Here is a 23,672-nt window from a genome sequence, read left to right as displayed (position 1 = left end):
TACATTACGCATGTAAAGGAAGTACATGGAATAATTTCTCAACCCATTAGGTTTGCAATGTCCTAAAAATACCTTTTCATGATGTTGAATGTTAATACTGTACATAATACCGTTTCAGATACTGGAAACATGAGAAAGCTTTTTGGAAATCAGGCAAAATATGAATTCTTCTTAAAAATTGATCACTTGGCAGACAATCTTTCCTTTTATCTAGCTTAATGTATTTTCAATACAGGAACTTCTAACTCCATTGACATTAAAATGAAAACGATGTTAAGATTAAACTGCATCTACTGTAAGTAATTATCTAGCTTATTTTACCATATTATATTATGTATATGATCATTTATCTGAGAGGTTTGTTTCAGCCTTTTCATTTTCTTTCCTTGCATGCTGATTTTATCCTGTGGAGTTTTGTCAAGGACAAGATGTGTAATCAATGTTCCAAATGGGATTCTAGCATATTTGCAGTGATTTTTAGAACAGGTATTTTCAATTAATTAATGACCTCTATCACGTTGACTAAAATCACATTTACTTCATGTTGTCTCGAACAAAAAAAAAGAAATATTGATTCTCAATGAAAATATATAATGTATGAAGGCAATTTAGTTCATTTCAGGAATTGGCATGAAACTGTGGTGAAATATGTCCATCTGATAGATATTCAGATGCTACTATATAATGCTTATCTGATTCACTTAAATTGAGTTGGAAGCAGCCATTTCATGAGATTCCTTCTGCACAATCATACCTCTAGATCCTTATGTCTCTGTAAAAGCAAGGAGGCCGGGAGAGTAGAGCTGCATTTTGATATTAAACAATTAAGTGTGAATTGAATGGAGCCTAGACTGAATCAATTCAATAAAGCATTAATATTCTGCTGTGGTTGCTGCTAACTTTTTTAATTACTCCATGGACAATGGAAAAGGATTTCCAAAATGAATTTAAAAAGTGACAGTCTTAAATATTGCAGCATATGCAAGACGTTAAGATGGTTAAGGATGACGCGGTGGCGAAACGGGAGAGCTACTGCCTTACAGCGCCAGAGACCAGGGTTCGATCCTAACTATGGGCGCTGTCTGTACAGAGTTTGCACGTTCTCCCCGTGACCTGCGTGGGTTTTCTCTGAGATATTTGGTTTCCTCCCACACTCGAAAGATGTACAGGTTTGTAGGTTAATTGGCTTGGTATAAATGTAAAAAATTGTCCCTAGTGTATGTAGGATAGTGTTAATGTATTGAGGGCATGCAGCGTAGGTTTACTAGGTTAATTCCCGGAATGGCGGGACTGTCATATGTTGAAAGACTGGAGCAACTAGGCTTGTATACACTGGAATTTAGAAGGATGAGAGGACATCTTATCGAAACGTATAAGATTCTTAAGAGGTTGGACACGTTAGAGGCAGGAAACATGTTCCCAATGTTGGGGGAGTCCAGAACAAGGGGCCACAGTTTAAGAATAAGGGGTAGGCCATTTAGAACTGAGATGAGGAAAAACCTTTTCAGTCAGAGAGTTGTGAATCTGTGGAATCTGTGGAATTCTCGGCCTCAGAAGGCCAATGATCACAGCCATGATCACATTGAATGGCGGTGCTGGCTCGAAGGGCCGAAGGGCCTCCTCCTGCACCTATTGTCTATTGTCTATTAATGTGCGGGTATCGCTGGTCAGCACAGACCGGTGGGCTGAAGGGCCTGTTTCCGCGCTGTATCTCTAAAAATAAATGGTGCTGCACATGGGACTTGCATCTGCTTGTTTCCTGCAAGTTGACGTGGAAAAAGTAAACTATCGCTCTTGGATTTCCGTATAGCCAAAGGTAACTGTGTGTAATCTGTAAGCCAAGGTGCCTGCATAATCTCCCATGGATGGACACAAAGTGATGGAGTAACTCAGCAGGTCAGGCAGCATCTTCCCCCACCCTATTCATCCTACTAGTTCCACTGTTCACATCCTTGGGTCCCTTCGTTATCACCTGTTCCCCAGCCAACAACAGGCCATGATGGGCTCCATCCTTCCTGCCCTGGTTTGTTCTGGCTTTTTCCTACCTCCAGTCCCCCCCCCCCCCGCCCCCTCCTCTCCTTTCATGCCTGAGGAAGGGTTCCGACCCAAGATGTCACTCATCCCTTTTCTCCAGAGATGCTGCCAGACCTGCTAAGTTGCTCCAGCACTTTGTGTCCATCTTCGGTATAAACCAGCGTCTGCAGTTCCTTCCTACACATGGACTCCTCCCACGTTGGGAGCTCCTGGAGTGTCTGCTTTCAGTGGAAGCCACGTTACTACCAGCGGGCCTGAAATGCGATGAACTGCGAGAGATGGGTGATTGGGGGAGTAGCTAACCCACTTCTCAGATAGGTTAATCATCATTGGAATGGAAGTATAGACTCATCAGTCAGAGTATTGAGTATAGAAGTTGGGAGGTCGTGTTGCAGTTGTATAAGACGTCGGTGAGACTGCATTTTGAATATTGTGTTCAGTTCTGGGCATCATGTTATAGGAAAGAAACTGTCAAGCTTGAAAGGGTTGAGAGAAGATTTACGAGAATGTTGCCAGGACCAGCGGGTCTGAGCAACAGGGAGAGGTTGAGTAGGCTGGGTCTCTATTTCCTTGGAGCGCAGGAGGATGAGGGGTGATCTTATCGAGGTGTATAAAATCATCAGAGGAATAGATCGGGTAGATGTACAGAGTTTCTTGCCCAGAGTAGGGGAATTGAGGACCAAAGGACATAGGTTCAAGGTGAAGGGGAAAAGATTTAATAGGAATCTGAGGGGTAACTTTTTCACACAAAGGGTGGTGGGTGTATGGAACAAGCTGCCAGATGAGGTAGTTGAGGCTGGGACTATCCCAACGTTTAAGAAACGGTTAGACAGGTACATAAATAGGACAGGTTTGGTGGGAAACGGACCAAGCGCAGGCAGGTGGGTAAGTTGGGCTGAAGGGCTTGTTTCCACACTGTATCACTCTATGACTCCACGCTACTTGCATTCATGCCCCTCCCCTCAAAAAGTGTAGTGGGAAGAAAATTCCTAAGTGTAATGTCTTAATCATCTTTGGATTCCCATCAGTGACTTCTGTGGCTGATGTGATGGACAAGCCATTTCTTTCTTTAATAATTAGGCCGGCACGATAGCGCAGTGGTAGAGTTGCTGCCTTGCAGCGCCGGAGACCCGGGTTCGAGCCCGACTACGGGTGCTGTCAGTACGGAGTTTGTACGTTCTCCCCATGATCTGCGTGGGTTTTCTCATAGATCTTCAGGTTTCCTCCCAAACTCCAAAGACGTACAGGTTTGTAGGTTAATTCCTGATAAATATAAAAATTGTTCCTAGTGGGTGTAGGATAGTGTTAATGTGTGGGGATCGCTGGTCGGCGCGGACCCGATGGGCTGAAGGGCCTGTTTCTGCGCTGTATCCCTAAGCTAAACTAAATTTAGATGGGGCATCTTGGTCATATTTTTTAATTATTTTTCATATTTCAGATACAGCGCGGAAACAGGCCTTTTCGGCCCACCAAGTCCGCGCCGCCCAGCGATCCCCGCACATTAACACTATCCTACACACACTAGGGACAATTTTTACATTTACCCAGTCAATTAACCTACATACCTGTACGTCTTTGGAGTGTGGGAGGAAACCGAAGATCTCGGAGAAAACCCACGCAGGTCACGGGGAGAACGTACAAATTCCTTACAGTACAGCACCCGTAGTCAGGATCGAACCCGGGTCTCCGGCGCTGCATTCGCTGTAAGGCAGCAACTCTACCGCTGCGCCACCGTGCCGCCCTTGGTCAGCATGGACCAGTTGGGCCGAAGAGCCTGTTTCCGTGCTGCACGGTTGTATAACTCTGATTTCGATTATGACAAATGTAATAATTAACCCTTGTAATTAATGTTGGAAAAAATGATTTAAAAAATTACTTATAAAATTAAAATATGATTTGTGTATTTGGGTTAATTAAATGTGTTAAACCGTAATTGGGCATGAAGGACATCAATTAAAGCATGGTAGCAAAAATGATTGTGTATAAATTTTGTTCTACAAAGTTGATTATTAGCAGTTCAGAGATGACAGGTATATATGGTCAATGCACTTGACTTAACTCTTGAATGGAAATATCAGTGTGGAAATATTAACTGAAAGGTACTTGGCCATTTCACAGGTCAGGTTTCGGTCATTGTTTTTTAATGGTAGCAAACGCCAAGAGAACATAAAACGTCAATTTTTGGTCATTGTTGCTGACGAACTGACTCCTGACACGCCAACAGAATTTGTAAATGAATATCAGGGAATGCTAACTGTTTCACTGTCACTTTGGAAGGAGCTTAGGGGGGAGGCGTCATTATTGGTCAGAGGGCGGTGAATCAGTGGATATTTTTAAGGCAGAGATAGATACATTTTTGATTAGTATGGGTGTCAGGGGTTATGGTGAAAAGGCAGTAGAATGGGGTTATAGACAATAGACAATGGGTGCAGGAGTAGGCCATTCAGCCCTTCAAGCCAGCACATTGAATGGCGGTGCTGGCTCGAAGGGCCGAATGGCCTCCTCCTGCACCTATTGTCTATTGTCTATTACCACCATTCCAATGTGATCATGGTTGATCATTCTCAATCAGTACCACGTTCCTGCCTTCTCCCCATACCCCCTGACTCCGCTATCCTTAAGAGCTCTATCTAGCTCTCTCTTGAATGCATTCAGAGAATTGGCCTCCACTGCCTTTTGAGGCAGAGAATTCCACAGATTCACAACTCTCTGACTGAAAAAGTTTTTCCTCATTTCCTCATGGTTGATCATTCTCAATCAGTACCCCGTTCCTGCCTTCTCCCCATACTCCCTGACACCGCTATCCTTAGGAGCTCTATCTAGCTCTCTCTTGAATGCATCCAGTGAATTGGCCCCCACTGCCTTCTGAGGCAGAGAATTCCACAGATTTACAACTCTCTGACTGAAAAAGTTTTTCCTCATCTCTGTTCTAAATGGCCGACCCCTTATTCTTAAACTGGTTCTGGACTCCCCCAACATTGGGAACATGTTTCCTGCCTCTAACATGTCCAATCCCTTAATAATCTTAGGAGGGAGTGATAGATCAGCCTTAATTGAATGGTGTAGTAGACTTGATGGGCCGAATGGCCTAATTCTGCTCCTATCACTTATGAACTTATGACAGGTGGAAATATAATTGTGAACACTTAACCCCCCATCTCCCACCTCGGTTGTAATTCATGGACAAATGCACACATTTTCATTTTCAATATTGCTGATAGTTGTATCTGTATGATGTGACCTGAAGAGAAAACACCAAGGTAAGAAAGAATAGTCTGTATGTTAAGGGGGAAGGTTTAGTACAGGTCCACTACCGATTTTCTGGCAGCTGGTGGTCCAGTACCTCCTTTAATCCAGGCAGCTGGATGTCAAGTCAAGTCAAGTCAAGTCAAGTTTATTTGTCACATACACATACACGATGTGCAGTGAAATGAAAGTGGCAATGCCTGCGGATTGTGCACAAAAAAGAATTACAGTTACAGCATATAAATAAAGGTAATAAAGTTAATATAGAGAAGACAAAATTTAGTCCCTGGAGTTATAAAAGTTAACAGTCCTGATGGCCTGTGGGAAGAAACTCCGTCTCATCCTCTCCGTTTTCACAGCGTGACAGCGGAGGCGTTTGCCTGACCGTAGCATCTGGAACAGTCCGTTGCTGGGGTGGCAGGGGTCCCTCATGATCTTGCTTGCTCTCGATCTACACCTCCTGATGTATAGGTCCTGCAGGGGGGCGAGTGTAGTTCCCATGGTGCGTTCTGCCGAACGCACTACTCTCTGCAGGGCCATCCTGTCCTGGGCAGAGCTGTTCCCAAACCAGACTGTAATGTTGCCGGACAGGATGCTCTCTACAACCCCAGAGTAGAAGCAATGAAGGATCCTCAGAGACACTCTGAATTTCCTCAGCTGTCTAAGGTGGTAACTAAAGTGGATGCATGTATGGTCCGCACCACCACATCCTCCTTAGTTACCTCTGGGGACCACCTCTATCAACGAAACAGTACTATTTGCTTTTACATTCGGGTTCACTTACAAACGTGCTGATTATAATATACTAAGCATGCCAGCTGTTTCAAACAGTGGTGGATCTAACAGTGGTTATTTGTTGTGGTGATATTGGAAGGAGTGAATATAACTTATCTGCTTCATTAACTTCATGTTCATCATTCCTAAATTAACTGGCGTTGCATTTGCATTCAGTTTAATTGTTTTTCTGTTGGCAAAGGACGTTCATATACTCGAAAGTTAATGTAAAGTTCACATGCAAGTTAGTGCTTAATCTCAAAGTTGAATGAGTTCGTTTTTTTGGGGTGGCACGGTGGCGCAGCGGTAGAGGAGCTACTGCCTTACAGCACCAGAGACCCGGGTTCGATCCTGACTACAGGTGCTTGTCTGTATAGAGTTTTGTACGTTCCCCCCTTGACCTGCCTGGGTTTTCTTCAAGATCTTTGATTTCCTCCCACACTCCAAAGACGTACAGATTTGTAGGTTAATTGGCTTGGTATAAATGTAAAAATTGTCCCTAGTGCGTGAAGGGTAGTGTTGGTGTGCGGGCATCGCTAGTCAGTGCAGATTCGGTCGGCCAAAGGTCATGTTTCCGCGCTGTATCTCCAAACTAAACTAAGCTTTAAAAAATTTTGTGGATGACTATCAACAGTTTCTAACTCTCCACTTTCCCTCTTCCTTGATCATTCACTTTCAAAGAAGCATTCTGAAACAGGAATACCCAACAGAAATTGGGTATCTGGTAGAGACAACTGGTCAACTTTCTTCGCACAGTTATTTCTCAGGCAATCCACGCCTAATACCATACACATACAGCCGGAAACAGGCCTTTTCGGCCCACCAAGTCCGTGCCGCCCAGCGATCCCCGTACATTAACACTATCCTACACACACTAGGGACAATTTTTACATTTACCCAGCCAATTAACCTACATACCTGTACGTCTTTGGAGTGTGGGAGGAAACCGAAGATCTCGGAGAAAACCCACGCAGGTCACGGGGAGAACGTACAAACTCCTTACAGTGCAGCACCCGTAGTCAGGATCGAACCTGAGTCTCCGGCGCTGCATTCGCTGTAAAGCAGCAACTCTACCGCTGCGCTACCGTGCCGCCTAGTATAGTAATATCTAGTATAGTACGTTACACCCCAGCGGTATGAACATTGACTTCTCTAACTTCAGATAGTTCCTCTGTCCCTCTCTTTCTCCTCCCCCCTTCCCAGTTCTCCCACTAGTCTTCCTGTCTCCTACTACATCCTATCTTTTTCCCACCCCCTCCCCTGACATCAGTCTGAAGAAGGGTCTCGACCCGAAATGGCACCCATTCCTTCTCTCCAGAGATGCTGCCTAACCCGCTGAGTTATTCCAGCATTTTGTGTCTACCTTGGTATAGTAGCATGCTCTTTGGCAAATTAATCTGTGAGTGACACCTCCCAATTCAAAGATCAGCGTAGCAAAGCTAGAAGGAATTGGTGGGCATATTGTGATTCCATCAAAAATCTATTTAAAAGATGAAATGGGCAAAAGCATGTAAAATGCTAACTGGAGAGTTTTATCCATAGGTTGTAAATTTGAGAAGTATGTAAAAATAACAGAGATTAAAAGTTTAAAAAGCAAGCAGCTGGTGATTAGAAATATTTTTTTGTTCTCCTTTCCAATCCGTTAAACCGTTCAGTTTTAATAGCCTGATAACTTAGTTTCAGTGCTATATTTAAAAAAATTGAATCAATCCAATTTAGTTTGGTATCTTTGATCTAAAGCACCCTTCAATCAAAACTCATTGCCCATTGACTGACATCGCAATGCATTGGTTATGCGTTCACCTTCTTAGCTGGTGAAAATGCTAAGAAAAGCTTGATTCACAAAAGAAGGACGGCTGTGAATATAAAGTTTAACTTGGGAAAATCATTAGTAGCCACTTAGGTTGTGCCTGGGCAAGTGTAATATGTACTCACCGACCGCTTTGAATGCCTTTAGAAGAATGCTGTCTACCCCTCTAAGTTGTGTGGGGGATGCGGTGATATGGTTGATGTTTCCAGTAAGGTATATAGTGGTCTATCGCCAATGAGGTAAATAGTAGTTCAGGACTGCTCTCTACCAACAACTACGATCTACCTCATTGGAGACCCTCAAACCATCTCTGTCTTTGATCGGACTTTACTGGCTTAATCTTGCACTAAAAGTTATTCCCTTTATCGTGTGTCTGTACACTGTGAATGGCTCGATTGTAATCGTGCATTGTCTTTCTGCTGACTGGTTAGCACGTAACAAAGCTTTTCACTGTACATCGGTACTCTTGACAATAAACTAAGCTCAACTCAATAAGTGGCAAGAAACCGTGGAAGAAAAGGATTAAAAAAAAGGTTTCCAGGCTCCAGTTAACTTTTGTTTCTTGTGGCCCAAATTGGGGACGTTTTTCATTTGCTGCCTCCTGACAGTTGCCTGGAGCAAAGGCTGATTCAATTCCTGTGCTTAAACCAGTTCACAGAGAAAATAGGTGCAGGAGGAGGCCATTCAGCCCTTCGAGCCAGCACCGCCATTCAATATGATCATGGCTGATCATCCAGAATCACTTCCCTGTTAATGCTTTCTCCCCATATCCCTTGATTCCGTTAGTTCTAAGAGCTATATCTAACTCTCTTGAATACATCCAGTGAATTGGCCTCCACTGCCTTCTGTGGCAGAGAATTCCACAGATTCACAACTCACTAGCTGAAAACGTTTTTCCTCTTCTGAGTCCTAATTGGCCTACCCCTTATTCTTAAACTGTGACCCCTGGTTCTGGACTCCCCCAACATGGGGAACATTTTTTCCTGCATCGAGCCTGTCCAATCCCTTCAGAATTTTATATGTTACTAGGCCAAGTGTGCCCGTTGGGCCCGTCCTCGTAGGGTTTCCATTGTAACCGGGAGGGGGGAGGGAGGGAAGGGGGAGGGAGGGAGGAGGGAGGTGTGGAGGGAGGAGGGGAGGGGGAGGGAGGGGAGGGGGGAAGGGGGAGGGGAGGGAGGGGGGTAGGGGGGGAGGGGGAGGGAGGGGGGAAGGGGGGAGGGAGGAGGACCTCCCCTTTTCCCAGTACCCCTCTTTCCCCGTTGGGCCCGTCCTTGTAGGGTTTCCATTGTAACCGGGAGGGGGGGAGGGAGGGTGGAAGGAGGGGGGAGGGGGAGAGGGATGGAAGGGTGGAGGGAGGGAGGGAGGGAGGGGGGAGGGAGGGATGGAGGGAAGGAGGGAGGGGGGAGTTGGGTGAGGGAGGGTGGAGGGAGGTGGGGAGGGAGGGGGGAGGGAGGGGGAGGAGGGGGGGAGGGAGTGGGGATGGAGGTGGGAAGGAGGGGGGAGGAAGGGGTTGAGGGGGAAGGGGGACCTGCCCTTTTCCCAGTAAGTGCTTCTCACGGCGATCTGTAAGTGCTTTTCGCAACAATGTAGCACCATCTCACACAAGCATTGTGATATGTTCAGTTTAGTTTATTGTCACGTGTACTGAGGTACAGTGAAAAGCTTTTTTTGCTTGCTGTCCAGTCAGCGGAAAGACAATCATGTCATTTACAGTTTATAGATACATGATAAGAGAATAACGTGTAGTGCAAGATAAAGCCTGCAGGGATAATCCGAGGGCCACCAACGAGGCAGAAACCGGGGTTAAGTATTATCAGTGCCTCAGGAAATGGTCTCTTTTTATCAGACCTGCTGCAATCCTTCACAAGTTAAAACATGTATTACAGATCTTTCATCATCTCGTCAGTCACAATAAAAATGTCCTCCCATTTTCAAGCTTTTCACTGTACTTGTATTTCCTCGTGCTGGGCAATATTTTAGAGAATACAGTATTCAAACATTTTTATTGTCTCGAGAGTTGCTCTCCATCACCTAATTCCATGATTATCTCCAACATTCACTTGCCTGCACCTTTAAAAAGTATTTGGATGGTCTACATCTGTTGCATTTTCCATTAATAGGTCATAAGTGATAGGAGCAGAATTAGGCCATTCGGCCCATCAAGTCTCCCCCGCCATTCAATCGTGGCTGATCAATCTAACCTCATTCTCCTGCTTCTCCCCGTAACCCTTGACACCCGTACTAATCAATAAAGGCGTCATATTCCGTTTTTAATGATCATTTAGGGGCAGAAGAATTTGTGTTACAAGTTGATTTGTCTTACCCAGTATGAAATGCCTAGCTGTGTACAATACACACATTTTTAAAATGACACTGTCACATAAATGCTAAACAATCTTAAGACAAGGCTCGTGAAGTTCACCTCCAACACTGGCTACCTATTTCATTGCTAGGATCTCACTGGAGTTTTCATTTCTGTAAAAACTGTTGAGGTAATTTCTTGAATGTAATCATGTATTGTCTTTCTGTTGACTGAATAGCACACGACAAAAAGCTCTTCACTGTACCTCAGTACACGTGACTGAACAAAACAGAACCTGTTTCGGATGCAAATTTCCTGCACTCGTGGCTTAGAAGTGAAAACTTCAGTGTTCCAGATCTCTCGCCCACCTAGAGTCTTAGTGTGGAAACGGGCCCTTCGGCCCAACTTGTCCACACCGGCCAACATGTCCCAGCTACACTAGTCCTGCCTGCGTTTGGCCCTTATCCCTCCAAACATGTCCTATTCAACCTATACCCAATAACTATGAATGTCCACAAAAGTTTGCATTCAACGTCCAAGTGATTGTTTCCCTGGGATGGCAACATAGGTTCTTCTTAAGGTAGGAAGACGCATCCAAACCAACACAATCTAAAGGTTTTACCGTGTTGAGTAGAACTGGCGTAGACCTGTGTAGGAAGGAACTAGATGCTGGTTTATACCGAAGATAGACACAAAATGTGGGAGTAAAGGTTTGAAAAGTCACCCATTCCTTCTCTCGAGAGATCCTGCCTATCCCGCTGAATTACTCCAGCATTTTGTGCCTATCACTGTTGTAGACCCGTCATTCTCCCAAATAGAGGGGTGGTATGTTTCTGTGTCTCTCCTCCTCACCCCACACTATTCTAGATGGTTCTGTTACGACTTTGTGCTCTTTGTTTAAGTGCCAGTTTTGGGGGCTGACACTGTTAGGAATGCTGTGGAAGATATTTGTTGGAAACAAAGAAGAACAGCAGTCTTGAAAGGAGATAGACACAAAATGCTGGAGTGACAGGCAAATAGTACTGTTTCCATGATAAAGGCGGTCAGGCAACATCTCTGGAGAGAAGGAATGCGTGACATTTCGGGTCGAGACCCTTCTTCAGACTTAAAGTCTTCAGACTTTAGTCTTGAATGGATGTGGTCTCTTACACAACAACCTCCATCTGTGATTGGCAATACTCAGTACAGACAGTTGTAGATGTAGGTTTGTGTCCGTCACCCATTCCTTCTATCCAGAGATGCTGCCTGTCCCGCTGAGTTACTCCAGCATTTTGTGTCGACCACTCTAACTATATTTTGATATGTCTTGTGTTAAAATTATAAATTATATTTTTCCGTGCAAATAGATGTAAAGGATTACCCAAAGCTGGAGTAACTCAGCGGGTCAGGCAGCATCTCTGGAGAAAAGGAATATGTGACTTTTCTGGTTGAGACCCTTCTTCAGATTCGACCTGAAACGTCACCTATTCCAGAGATGCTGTCAGACCCGTTGAGTTACTTCAGCTTTTTGTGCTTACTTTGGATAATCCTTTACATCTATTTGAACGGAACAAAGATAATTTATAATTTTAACACAAGACATATCAAAATATAGTTAGAGTGGTCGACACAAAACACTGGAGTAACTCAGTTTAAACCAGTATCTGTAGTTCCATCCCACACCTTAAGTAATGGTGGGACTATCATATGTCGAAAGACTGGATCGACTAGGCTTGTATACACTGGAATTTAGAAGGATGAGAGGAGATCTTATCGAAACGTATAAGATTATTAAGGGGTTGGACACGTTAGAGGCAGCAAACATGTTCCCAATGTTGGGGGAGTCCAGAACAAGGGGCTACAGTTTAAGAATAAGGGGTAGGCCATTTAGAACTGAGATGAGGAAAAACTTTTTCAGTCAGAGAGTTGTGAATCTGTGGAATTCTCTGCCTCAGAAGGCAGTGGAGGCCAATTCACTGAATGCATTCAAGAGAGAGCTGGATAGAGCTCTTAAGGATAGCGGAGTGAGGGGGTATGGGGAGAAGGCAGGAACGGGGTACTGATTGTGAATGATCAGCCATGATCACATTGAATGGCGGTGCTGGCTCGAAGGGCCGAATGGCCTCCTCCTGCACCTATTGTCTATTGTCTATAAGCAATTAGGCAGAATGGGATGGGGAATCAAGGGATATGGGGAGAAGGCAGGAACGGGGTACTGATTGTGAATGATCAGCCATGGTCACGGTGAATGGCGGTGCTGGCTCGAAGGGCCGAATGGCCTACTCCTGCACCTATTGTCTATTGTCTATAACACGTGCAATGGAATTTGCCTGATAGATCCATCCATTTAAGTTTTGTAGTCATTTCCACTCTGTTACTGGTATTTATTTCTGTGTCGCTCGACCCTGGTTTATTTATTCCTTTAACAATATTCCTCCCCAGACCCCATGGTGGCACTGCTTTCTGGTAACAGAAGGAGTCTGAAGTATTTATTCCACTTATCCTTTCCTCGATTCACACACCGCGTTGCCAAGGCGACGTTCGGCAAAAGAATTGCTGAGCACGCAGCTTACAGAATTTATTTTTGTCTGTACCCTAAATGTTAATTTACGGCAACTGTTTTCCACTTGGATAAGTTCTGCGACGTAACCCACCCATCGATTTACTCGTAGATTTTTAGCCCTGTTACAAAAGGCAGACTGGCCTCTCGATGGGAATGTTTGGGTAGAGAAAAAGGCGCCCTGCGACTTAATAAACGTACTCTGCAGCATCAAGCTGTTACATTTTCCTGGGCTTCTGTGAAAGATCCCGTGGTGTAACATAATCTGCACCACTGAACTGATCTTGAATGGTGACGATTTTATTTTACGAAAGGTTTTTACTCGGGAACTCGTTAATTCTTAGCAACGTGCAGATGCTTTTAAACAGCAATGCGTTGAAGTAGCATCAGAGGACACATTACGCATTTCCCCTATCCAGCCACAAAGACATGCTATTACAGCAGTGGGCTTAAACAGCCATGCTTCCTGCTGGTGATGTTGATGGATATGGGAATGCTGTTGAAGGCTTTCTGCTGGCAAGCTTGTCACTTACACATTACTCATTCAATGCTTTATTGTTAGAAATTATACTTTATTAGCCTTATACTTTATGTATATATTTTCTGTTTGTAAATGCACAGAAGAGATACAAACATAGAAAAATAGGTGGAGGAAAATAGGCCATTCGGCCCTTCGAGCCAGAACCGCCATTCATAGAAACAGAAAATAGGTGCAGGAGGAGGCCATTTGGCCCTTCGAGCCAGCACCGCCATTCAATAGACAATTCATTGTGATCATGGCTGATCATCTACAATTAGTAACCTGTGCTTGGGCTTGTATACACTGGAATTTAGAAGGATGAGGGGGGATCTTATTGAAACATAAGATAATTAGGGGATTGGACACATTAGAGGCAGATAACATGTTCCCAATGTTGGGGGAGTCCAGAACAAGGGGCCACAGTTTAAGAATAAGGGGTAGGCCATTTAGAACGGAGATGAGGAAGAACTTTTTCAGTCAGAGGGTGGTGAAGGTGTGGAATTCTCTGCCTCAGAAGGCAGTGGAGGCCAGTTCGTTGGATGCTTTCAAGAGAGAGCTGGATAGAGCTCTTAAGGATAGCGGAGTGAGGGGGTATGGGGAGAAGGCAGGAACGGGGTACTGATTGAGAGTGATCAGCCATGATCGCATTGAATGGCGGTGCTGGCTCGAAGGGCTGAATGGCCTCCTCCTGCACCTATTGTCTATTGTCTATTGTGCCTGCCTTCTCCCCATATATCCCTTGATTCCGCTTGCCCCAAGAGCTCTATCTAACTCTCTCTTAAATTCATCCAGTGAATTGGCCTCCACTGCCATGGCTGTGGCAGAGAATTCCACAAATTCACAACTCTCTGGGTGAAAAAGTTTCTTCTCACCTCAGTTTTAAATGGCCTCTCCTTAATTCTTAGACTGTGTCCCCTGGTTCTGGACTCCCCCAACATTGGGAACATTTTTCCTGCATCAAGCTTGTCTAGTCCTTTTATAATTTTATACGTCTCTATAAGATCCCCTCTCATCCTTCTAAACTCCAGTGAATACAAGCCCAGTCTTTCCAATCTTTCCTCATATAACAGTCCTGCCATCCCAGGGATTAACCTTGTGAACCTACGCTGCACTGCCTCAATAGCAAGGACGTCCTTCCTCAAATTAGGAGACCAAAACTGCACACAATACTGCAGATGTGGTCTCACCAGGGCCCTATACATCTGCAGAAGGACTTCTTTGCTCCTGTGCTCAAATCCTCTCGTTACGGAGGCAATCATGGCTGGTCATCCAGATCATATTACCCATGTATGCTATTTTAAATTAACTTTTCTTTTTCAACTAATAAAACTGATTAAGTTATCCACAGTGCTTACTATCGTGTTGGCCTTGGACTCAGTCACGCAGAATGGAAAGGTTATAACTTTAATCGCTTTTTGTTTCCGTTAAGTCAGAAATTTGGCAAAAAGTTACATTGCCTTGATTTACTTTAGACGTAAGTTGTAGTTGGAAGGGGAGAAAGGAACATAACCACTATGTTGTAAAACCTTAGTGTAAGTAATATAATTGTAAATGATACAAGATAACTTGGAGAAACAAATTGAATAAGTGTTAAATATCATTTGTATCATATTAGTTACAATTGGTCAATTTGTTCCACTGCATCCATTTATCGGCTCATTTTCTCTTGGGTTCATATTTCGCAGCATTTCACAAGGCAGTAGTAAAACTATCAAGTAATAAATAGGGGGAAAGGTCTCGACCCAAAACGTCACCTATTCCTTTTCTCCAGAGATGCTGCCTGACCCGCTGCGTCATCCAGTTTTTTGTGTCTGGCTTCGGTTTAAACCAGCATCTGCAGATTTGCAAATAATGTTCCTTTACTGCTAAGTACTACCCATCACCCAACGGCATTCTGAGGAATCTTAGAATTAAGAAGGGTCTCGACACGAAACGTCACCCGTTCCTTCTCTCCAGAGATGCTGCCTGTCCCGCCCGCTGAGTTACTCCAGCATTTTGTGTCTACCTTAAAATTATTCTGGGCAATTATTCTGCCACATTGGAGCAAAATGTATTGAAGCTTAAATTTCCTTACAGCTCTGCCAGTTAATAAGAAATCCCGAATATTTTCTTTGACCATGATAAATGACACAAATTATATGTTAACCATGGTGATTAACAAACTTAAGTTATTTTTCCCAGTTTAGGATTGAGATCCTAATACGGTAACGAGGTTCACTAATAGTTATCCAGCAATTGTCTGTAATTTAAATTTGCACACCCTAATCTTGCTGCCTCCAAACTATTTGCTCTATGCTGAAGGGACTAACAGGCCCTTTCAACTGCCACACCAATATATTGAAAACAGCTGATCAAACAATGCTTCAGTCTGAAGAAGGGTCTCGACCCGAAACGTCACCCACTCCTTCTCTCCAGAGATGCTGCCTGACCTGCTGAGTTACTCCAGCATTTTGTGATACCTTCGACTTGTACCAGCATCTGCAGTTATTTTCCTAAACAATGAAGAGAAGCAACTTCCCATTTACCCTGTTTGCTGGCTTTACCTTGCACTAAACGTCATTCCCTTTTCATGTATCTATACACTGTAAGTGGCTTGATTGTCATCATGATTTGTCGTTCTGCTGACTGGTTAGCACGCAACAAAAGCTTTTCACTGTACCTCGGTACACGTGACCGTAAACTAAACTGAAACTCTTCTTGGCTGATTTCCAATTGGTAAATTGTATATAACAATGCACCCCAGGCATTGTAAAGATGAAGTACCCCAACATTTGGTTATGGCCTCATACATGTACACAATGGAATCTGGGAAGTCGTTCATCAAGATTGATTTACATGCACCTCAAATCCCAGATTCATGATTTCATTAGTGATGGAGTGTTGCTAAGAATGACCTTAAGTTTTGAGGCCCATGAAGTTCAAACAGATGGAAAAAAATAAGGAACACAAGCACAATTAGGAATGAGGTATCTGGGACAGATTGTAAAATTTTGGGGTGCAGGAAAGAAAAGTCATAGATGTAAGCTTGAAAGATAAAAACTATGAGTTGGCTTTCTCTCCCAACTTCCACACAGTAAAAGTGCAGCATGTTTCTTAACCACAGTTCTGATGTTATAGGCAGCATTTATTATACTACTTCAGTACTTCAGAGAGGAATGGAGGTATTTACCACGAAGGTTTGTTTCTGATAAGATGGGATCGATCAATGAAAAATTCTTCTCTTTTTCAATTTCAGGCAGGGAATTATTTCTCCTTCAAGTCTAACTTCTCAGTGATAAGCTTCTAAATTGCCCACCAAGTACAATGCAATCTCAGGTGTTACTCGAGATTTCAGGTACTTGTCAGTGGATCGAGTACTCAGGTACTCTCCATCTCACACCTCAGATAGCAGTGACAAATTGATGCTGCAGCAGTCCTTTTTCTGCAGCCTTAGCATAAACTAGCCGAACGATGTTCTACAGCAGAATTCAATTTCACAGTTCAGTTGGGTCCGTGATTACTCTGCCAAATTCAGATTAATGCACATTTAACTAACATGGATCAAGGGACTCTTGGCAGGCAGCCAGCAGCGGTGCTGGCAATTGATAATGCTGTTGTGTTTTATGTCCTGTCCATCCACGAGCTCTGCTGGTGAAAGTGATTGATTAAATGAATCAGTGTTTGTAATTATTTGCAATTGTGATACATCATGAGGCTGTGCCTAAGGTCTTTGATTGAAACTCTGTACATTTTGTCATGAAGAGGTTATTTCGTGTTGGCGGGGATTATTAGGTTTGCAGCGAGCAATACATGAGTATAATTGGATTATCCCTTAGTTTTTTTTGTATTATAGGTGGATTATGAAAAACCACAAAGGGGCGTAAGTCCTCACATGACTGGGTCAGACACCTATCCTCGAGGCCCATCAAAACTACCTCAGTATCCAGCTAACCCCATCTACGCGACATCCAGCCATTATTTTTCATCACCATATTCCAAAACATCTCAGTGCCACAACACGCCTCCTCAGTCGAATTTTCAATATGCTAACCAAGGTGCTTACCAGTATCCGAGTTGGAGCTCTTCGGTACAGCAGCCCCCCACTCGCGTGTCCCACGAACAGTTCAGGGCGGCCCTGCAACTGGTGGTCAATACCGGCGACCCGCGGGAGTACCTGGACAACTTCATCAAGATAGGAGAGGGCTCCACCGGCATCGTTTGCATCGTGACGGAGAAGCACACTGGCAAGCAAGTGGCGGTGAAGAAAATGGACCTCAGGAAACAGCAGAGGCGGGAACTGCTCTTCAACGAGGTTAAAGACCATCTCTCTTTCACATATGAAAATGTCTTTGACTTGATGTAAAATAATACCCAGATTGATACTGACCCAATGAGGAGATCAAGTTAGTTCTCTGTGACTATTTTCCTGATCTAGATTGTATATAAATATTTATATAACAAATATATTACAGTATATCTAATATTGTATATTCTATTATATATAACATAACATACATAATAAAACATTATATTGAATAATTCATTAATAATATATCATATATAATATTATTAATATATTATATTATATATAATATATAATAATAATTAACAATTAATAATTAATATATAATAATTAATTATTAATATAATAATTAATATATACTAATAATTAATTCATAATAATTAATATATAATAGTATATATATATAATGCATGTAATAATAAATTATATATAATATTTATGTATTATAAAATATTATGTTATTTTATATCATGATATATAATAGAATATGTATAATATATTATATATAATATTATATAATAATATATAATAATAATTAACCATTAATAATTAATATATACTAATAATTAATAATAATTAATATATAATAGTATATATATAATGCATGTAGTAATATATTATACATAATATTTATGTATTATAAAATATTATGTTATTTTATATCATGATATATAATATTAATATAATATATAATAATAATTAACCACTAATAATTAATATATGATAATTAATGATTAATATAATAATTAATATATACTAATAATTAATCATTAATAATAATTAGTATATAATAGTATATATAATGCATATAATAATATATTATATATAATATTTATGTATTATAAAATATTATGTTATTTTATATCATGATATATAATAGAATATGTATTATATGAAATAAAATATAGTATACTATATTAAATATAATGTATACAATAAATATAATGTATGCGTGTGTAGGAAAAAATTGCAGATGCTGTTTTAAATCGAAGGTAGACACAAAATGCTGGAGTAGCTCAGCACGATAGGCAGCATCTCTGGAGATATATATACGTGTATTGTATACAATGCATATAATAAATATATTGTATAGTAAGATTTTATAAAATATTATATATTTATCTATTGTGAAATGTAATATTTTATAAATTATGTTATGAAATGTAATACAATTTCATTATTATATAATGAAATTATATTAATATATTATGAATATATATTATATTCTTTATATATTATGGGGAATGATGCATGCTGAGGGAAACAAGCTAGTTCCAGCTGTTTCTCGCGACAGAAATCCAGGTTATGTGTTACGGACATGATTTGGGCGTTTACTCTAGAGTAAATTCCCATTCTTAATTTCCAAATATCTATTAATGCGAATTGAAAGAGTTATAGTATGTTTCTGATTTGTTCTTTAAAATTTGCAATCAAAAGCTAACCATGCAGAGCACTTGAAAGGTGAAGGTTGTCCTGTTGTTTTCCTTTGATGGTTAAACTTCCAAAGCAAATTAAAACTACTCTCAATTAAATTCCTCAGGAGTTTTAACTTATATCTCTGTTGGTTGTTAAGAACTCCTTTGTATTTGCAGTATTTTATTTTGGTAACAAACGCATATTTTTGCATAGACTATTTTGGGGTTCAGTTTGGATACACTAAAGAAGATAAATTAGACATAAACTTGAAATGTAAAAACTATGAGCTTTCTCTCCCAACTCACACACAGTAATATCGCAACATGTTTCTTGACTACAGTTAATAGAAAATAGACAATAGACAATAAGTGCAGGAGGAGGCCATTCGGCCCATCGAGCCAGCACCGCCACGCACAGTGATCTTGGCTGATCATCGACAATCAGTAGCCCGTTTCTGAACTTCTTCCCATATCCCTTGACTCCGCTATCATTAAGAGCTCTATCTAACTCCCTCGTGAAAGCATCCAGGGAATTGGCCTCCACTGTCTTCTGAGGCAGAGAGTTCCACAACTTCACAACTCTCTGAGTGAAAAAGTGTTTCCTCATCTCCATTCTAAATGGCCTACCCTTTATTCTTAAACTGTGGCCCCTGGTTCGGGACTTCCCCCAACATCGGGAACATGTTTCAAGTCAAGTCAAGTTAAATTTATTTGTCACATACACATACACGATGTGCAGTGAAATGAAAGTGGCAATGCCTGCGGATTGTGCACAAAAAAGAATTACAGTTACAGCATATAAATAAAGTTAATAAGTTACTATAGTGTAGACAAAAATTTAGTCTCTGGGGTTATAAAAGTTGACAGTCCTGGTGGCCTGTGGGAAGAAACTCCGTCTCATCCTCTCCGTTTTCACAGCGTGACAGCGGAGGCGTTTGCCTGATCGTAGCATCTGGAACAGTCCGTTACTGGGATGGCAGGGGTCCCTCATGATCTTGCTTGCTCTCGATCTGCACCTCCTAATGTATAGGTCCTGCAGGGGGACGAGTGTAGTTCCCATGGTGCATTCTGCCGAACGCACTACTCTCTGCAGGGCCATCCTGTCCTGGGCAGAGCTGTTCCCAAACCAGACTGTAATGTTGCCGGACAGGATGCTCTCTACAGCCCCAGAGTAGAAGCAATGAAGGATCCTCAGAGACACTCTGAATTTCCTCAGTTGTCTAATGTGGTAAAGGCGCTGCTTTGCCTTACCCACCAGTGCGGCAATGTGCGTTGCCTACGTCAGATCCTCTGTGATGCGGACTCCCAAGTATTTAAAACTGCTCACCCTATCCACAGTAGACCCATTTATCTCCAGTGGCGTGTACGTCCTTGGATGTTTAGCCCTTCTGAAGTCCACAATCAGCTGCTTCGTTTTAGTGACATTCAAGAGGAGGCTATTGTCCTGACACCAGTGCCAGATTAGCCACCTCCTCCCGGTAGGCCTTCTCATCGTTGTTGGAGATCCGGCCCACCACCACAGTGTCATCAGCAAACTTGATAATGGAGTTTGAGCTGAACCTGGCCCCACAGTCATGTGTGTACAGGTATTTGTAGTAATAGAGGTATTTGTTTCCTGCCTCTAGCGTGTCCAACCCCTTAATAATCTTATATGTTTCAATTATGTTATCATTTATATGTTCTGATGTTGTAGGCAGGATTTATTATACTACTTCAGAGAGGAATAAAGGTATTTATTAAGAAAGTTTGTTTCTGATCAGATGGGATCAGTCAATGAAAATATTCTTTTCAATTTCAGGCAGGGAGTTATTTCTCCTTCAAAAGTCTAACTTCTCAGTGATAATCTTCTAAATTGGCCCTTATGTATAATGCAATCTCAGGTGTTGGACACTCTGTAATCCCCACCTGAACACCAGGGAGCAGTGACTTAAAATGCTGGAGTAACTCAGCGGGACAGGCAGCATCTCTGGATAGAAGGAATGGGTGACGTCTCAGGTCGAGACCCTTTTTCAGATGATTTCAACCCAAAACATCACCCATTCCTTCTATCCAGAGTTACTCCAGCATTTTATGTCTATCTTCAGTGTAAACCAGCACCTGCAGTTCTTTCCTACACAGATAGCAGTGACAAATTGATGCTGCAGCTGTTCTTTTCTGCAGTCTTAGCATAAACTAGCCACAGGTAGACACAAAATGCTGGAGTAACTCAGCGTGCGGCATCCCTGGAGAGAAGGAATGGGTTCCTTCCTACACAAAATGATGTTCCACTGCAGAAATCAATTTCTTGATATGTTACGATTAATTTATCTGGATCTTCCCACCATGCGAGGTCACACACGTGACCAGTCATATTTGACCTCTTACCCTAAACAAACATTGTCAGCATAACATATAAAAATCTCACTTGATAAACTTCGACATATATAAGTCATATATATTTTGACCGTTTCGGATCAAGACCCTTCTTGAGACAAAATATTTATCAGTCCCTTTTCCCAGGTCTGGATTGCCTTCTTCAGCATTGATATTTTTGTCCCTTAATGTTAGATTTTGCAGAACTTCAAGGCTGGAGTATGCCGACAGAATTGTCAATAGCTGTCCGACTGATGTACCACCATGTTCTCTATTCGGGGTGATATTTTTAATCCTCTGGGAACTATCGCTATGAATTTAGAAAGAATATATAAATGTAAAACACAGCAATTTGTGTCCTGTCTTTTATGTTTTGCTACAGAGATCTATAACTTTCTAATATTGTTTTTTGTTTTAAACCTGAAGGTTGTCATAATGCGTGACTACCACCATGAAAATGTGGTGGACATGTACAACAGTTACCTTGTTGGAGACGAACTGTGGGTAGTTATGGAGTTTCTGGAAGGTGGCGCTTTGACAGATATTGTAACACATACAAGGTTTGTTTTCAAATCTCTAAATATTTTTTCTAACAAAACTAGTTGTAACGATCAATTTTCCGATCTGCAAACTATATTGCTTTGATTATGGTTAATTGAAAAATTATAGTTAATCAATTAACTATAGTTAATTAAATGTACAATTTGAGCCCTACGAAATTAATTTTAATGATTTATTCCATAATGGTCATATTAAATAAACCTGCACATAAGACTCTTTTAATTGTTCCAATAATGTTTCTTTCATTCGTCTATTTACTGGATAGACTTGAGTAAAGTGCATTGAAATGATGCTTTCTCTATGGTGAAAGTTATACGGTACAATAATCGCATGTGCCATTGTCGTAAAGATTGAAAAAGATCATCAGAAGCTTAAAATGAAAAGAATATGCTTGCAGAAAATGTACAGGAAGGCTATGTCTCCAGACAACTCTGCAGTAGACTTGAGATATGGCGTGGAAACAGGCCCTTCAGCCCACCTAGTCAGCGCCAAGCAGCGATCACCTCGTACACTAGCACTATCCTACACAATTAGGGACAATTTACAATTTACAGAAGCCAATTAGCCTACAAACCTGCTTATCTTTGGAGTGTGGGAGGAAGCCAGAGCACCCAGAGAAAACCCACGTGGTCACAGGGAGAACGTACTAGCTCCATGCAGACAGCGCAGTTGGGACCGAACCCGGGCCTCAGGCGCTGTGAGGCAGCATCTCTATCAGCTGCGCCACCGTGCCTCTCATTTCCAGAATTCACTCATGATTTGCCCTCACTTGAGCTTAACTGGGTCAGATGCAAGGGGCCTATCTAGCTGGCCAGATGATTACTGGGCCACAGGCAAGGAATTGTGGCGCGCAGGCCCCTGGAATGGTTTTGGTTTTTGTTATTAGGTACAGGAAGGAACTACAGATGCTGATTTAAACCGAAGATAGACACATAAAGCTGGAGTAACTGGGGCAGTAACAGCGCAAAAGGTCACCTATTCCTTTTCTCCATCAGAGATGCTGACTGACCTGCTGAATTACTTCAGCTTTTTGTGTCCTTGGTTTATCATTGTCGTGCACCAAGATACGATATGGTACGATAGAACTTTATTTATCCCAGGAGGGAAATTGACCTGCCAACAGTCATAAAAGACAAGAAACATGAAACATCACATTAAAGTGACGAGTGGAAAATATTGGGGATGTGCAAAGTCAAATCAAGTCAAGTCAAGTTTATTTGTCACATACATATACAAGATGTGCAGTGAAATGAAAGTGGCAACGCCTGCGGATTGTGCTAAAACTACAAAACTGAATAGAATTTTTTTTTTTAACTCAAAAAATAAATTAATACAGTAAATTAAATTAGTCCCCGGTGATATGGGAGTTAGCAGTCCTGATGGCCTGTGGGAAGAAACTCCTTCTCATCCTCTCCGTTTTCACAGCGTGACAGCAGAGGCGTTTGCCTGACTGTGGCAGCTGGAACAGTCCGTTGCTGGGGTGGTAGGGGTCCCCCATAATGTTGCTGGCTCTGGGTCTGCACCTCCTGATGTTTAGGTTCTGCAGGGGGGGCGAGTGTAGTTCCCATAGTGCGTTCAGCCGAACGCACTACTCTCCGCAGAGCCTGGGCAGAGCTATTCCCAAACCAGATTGTGATTGATTGTGGGGTTAGTCCACCCCACGACAGAAGGGGGAAGAGTTGTACAGTTTCATACCATGAAAAGCTTAGTTTGCCTGCATTCCAGTCAAAACATACACACGAGTACTATCAAGCCAGTCGCAAGTATGACAGGTAGTGCAAAGCACAAAATACCAGTGTACAGACTATAACGCCGTAGTATAGCGTGGAATTCAATG

General features: G+C 42.1%; 1 protein-coding gene across 9 annotated transcripts in view; it reads left to right on the top strand.

Moving 5' to 3' along the window:
• pak5 (p21 protein (Cdc42/Rac)-activated kinase 5) overlaps positions 1 to 23,672 on the top strand; it is a 150,676-nt gene that overhangs the window by 111,735 nt on the left and 15,269 nt on the right. For all 9 annotated transcript variants that reach the window (XM_078405632.1, XM_078405635.1, XM_078405633.1 and 6 more), the window contains 2 exons: positions 17,058 to 17,516; positions 21,701 to 21,834. In XM_078405632.1, the coding sequence (XP_078261758.1) occupies positions 17,058 to 17,516; positions 21,701 to 21,834 (593 nt within the window). The remainder of the gene's footprint in view (positions 1 to 17,057; positions 17,517 to 21,700; positions 21,835 to 23,672) is intronic.

Source organism: Rhinoraja longicauda, chromosome 9 (assembly GCF_053455715.1).
Source record: "Rhinoraja longicauda isolate Sanriku21f chromosome 9, sRhiLon1.1, whole genome shotgun sequence".
NCBI lineage: Eukaryota > Metazoa > Chordata > Chondrichthyes > Rajiformes > Arhynchobatidae > Rhinoraja > Rhinoraja longicauda.
The sequence above is the reverse complement of the archived record's forward strand: the minus strand, read 5'-3'. Positions and strand labels throughout refer to the sequence as shown.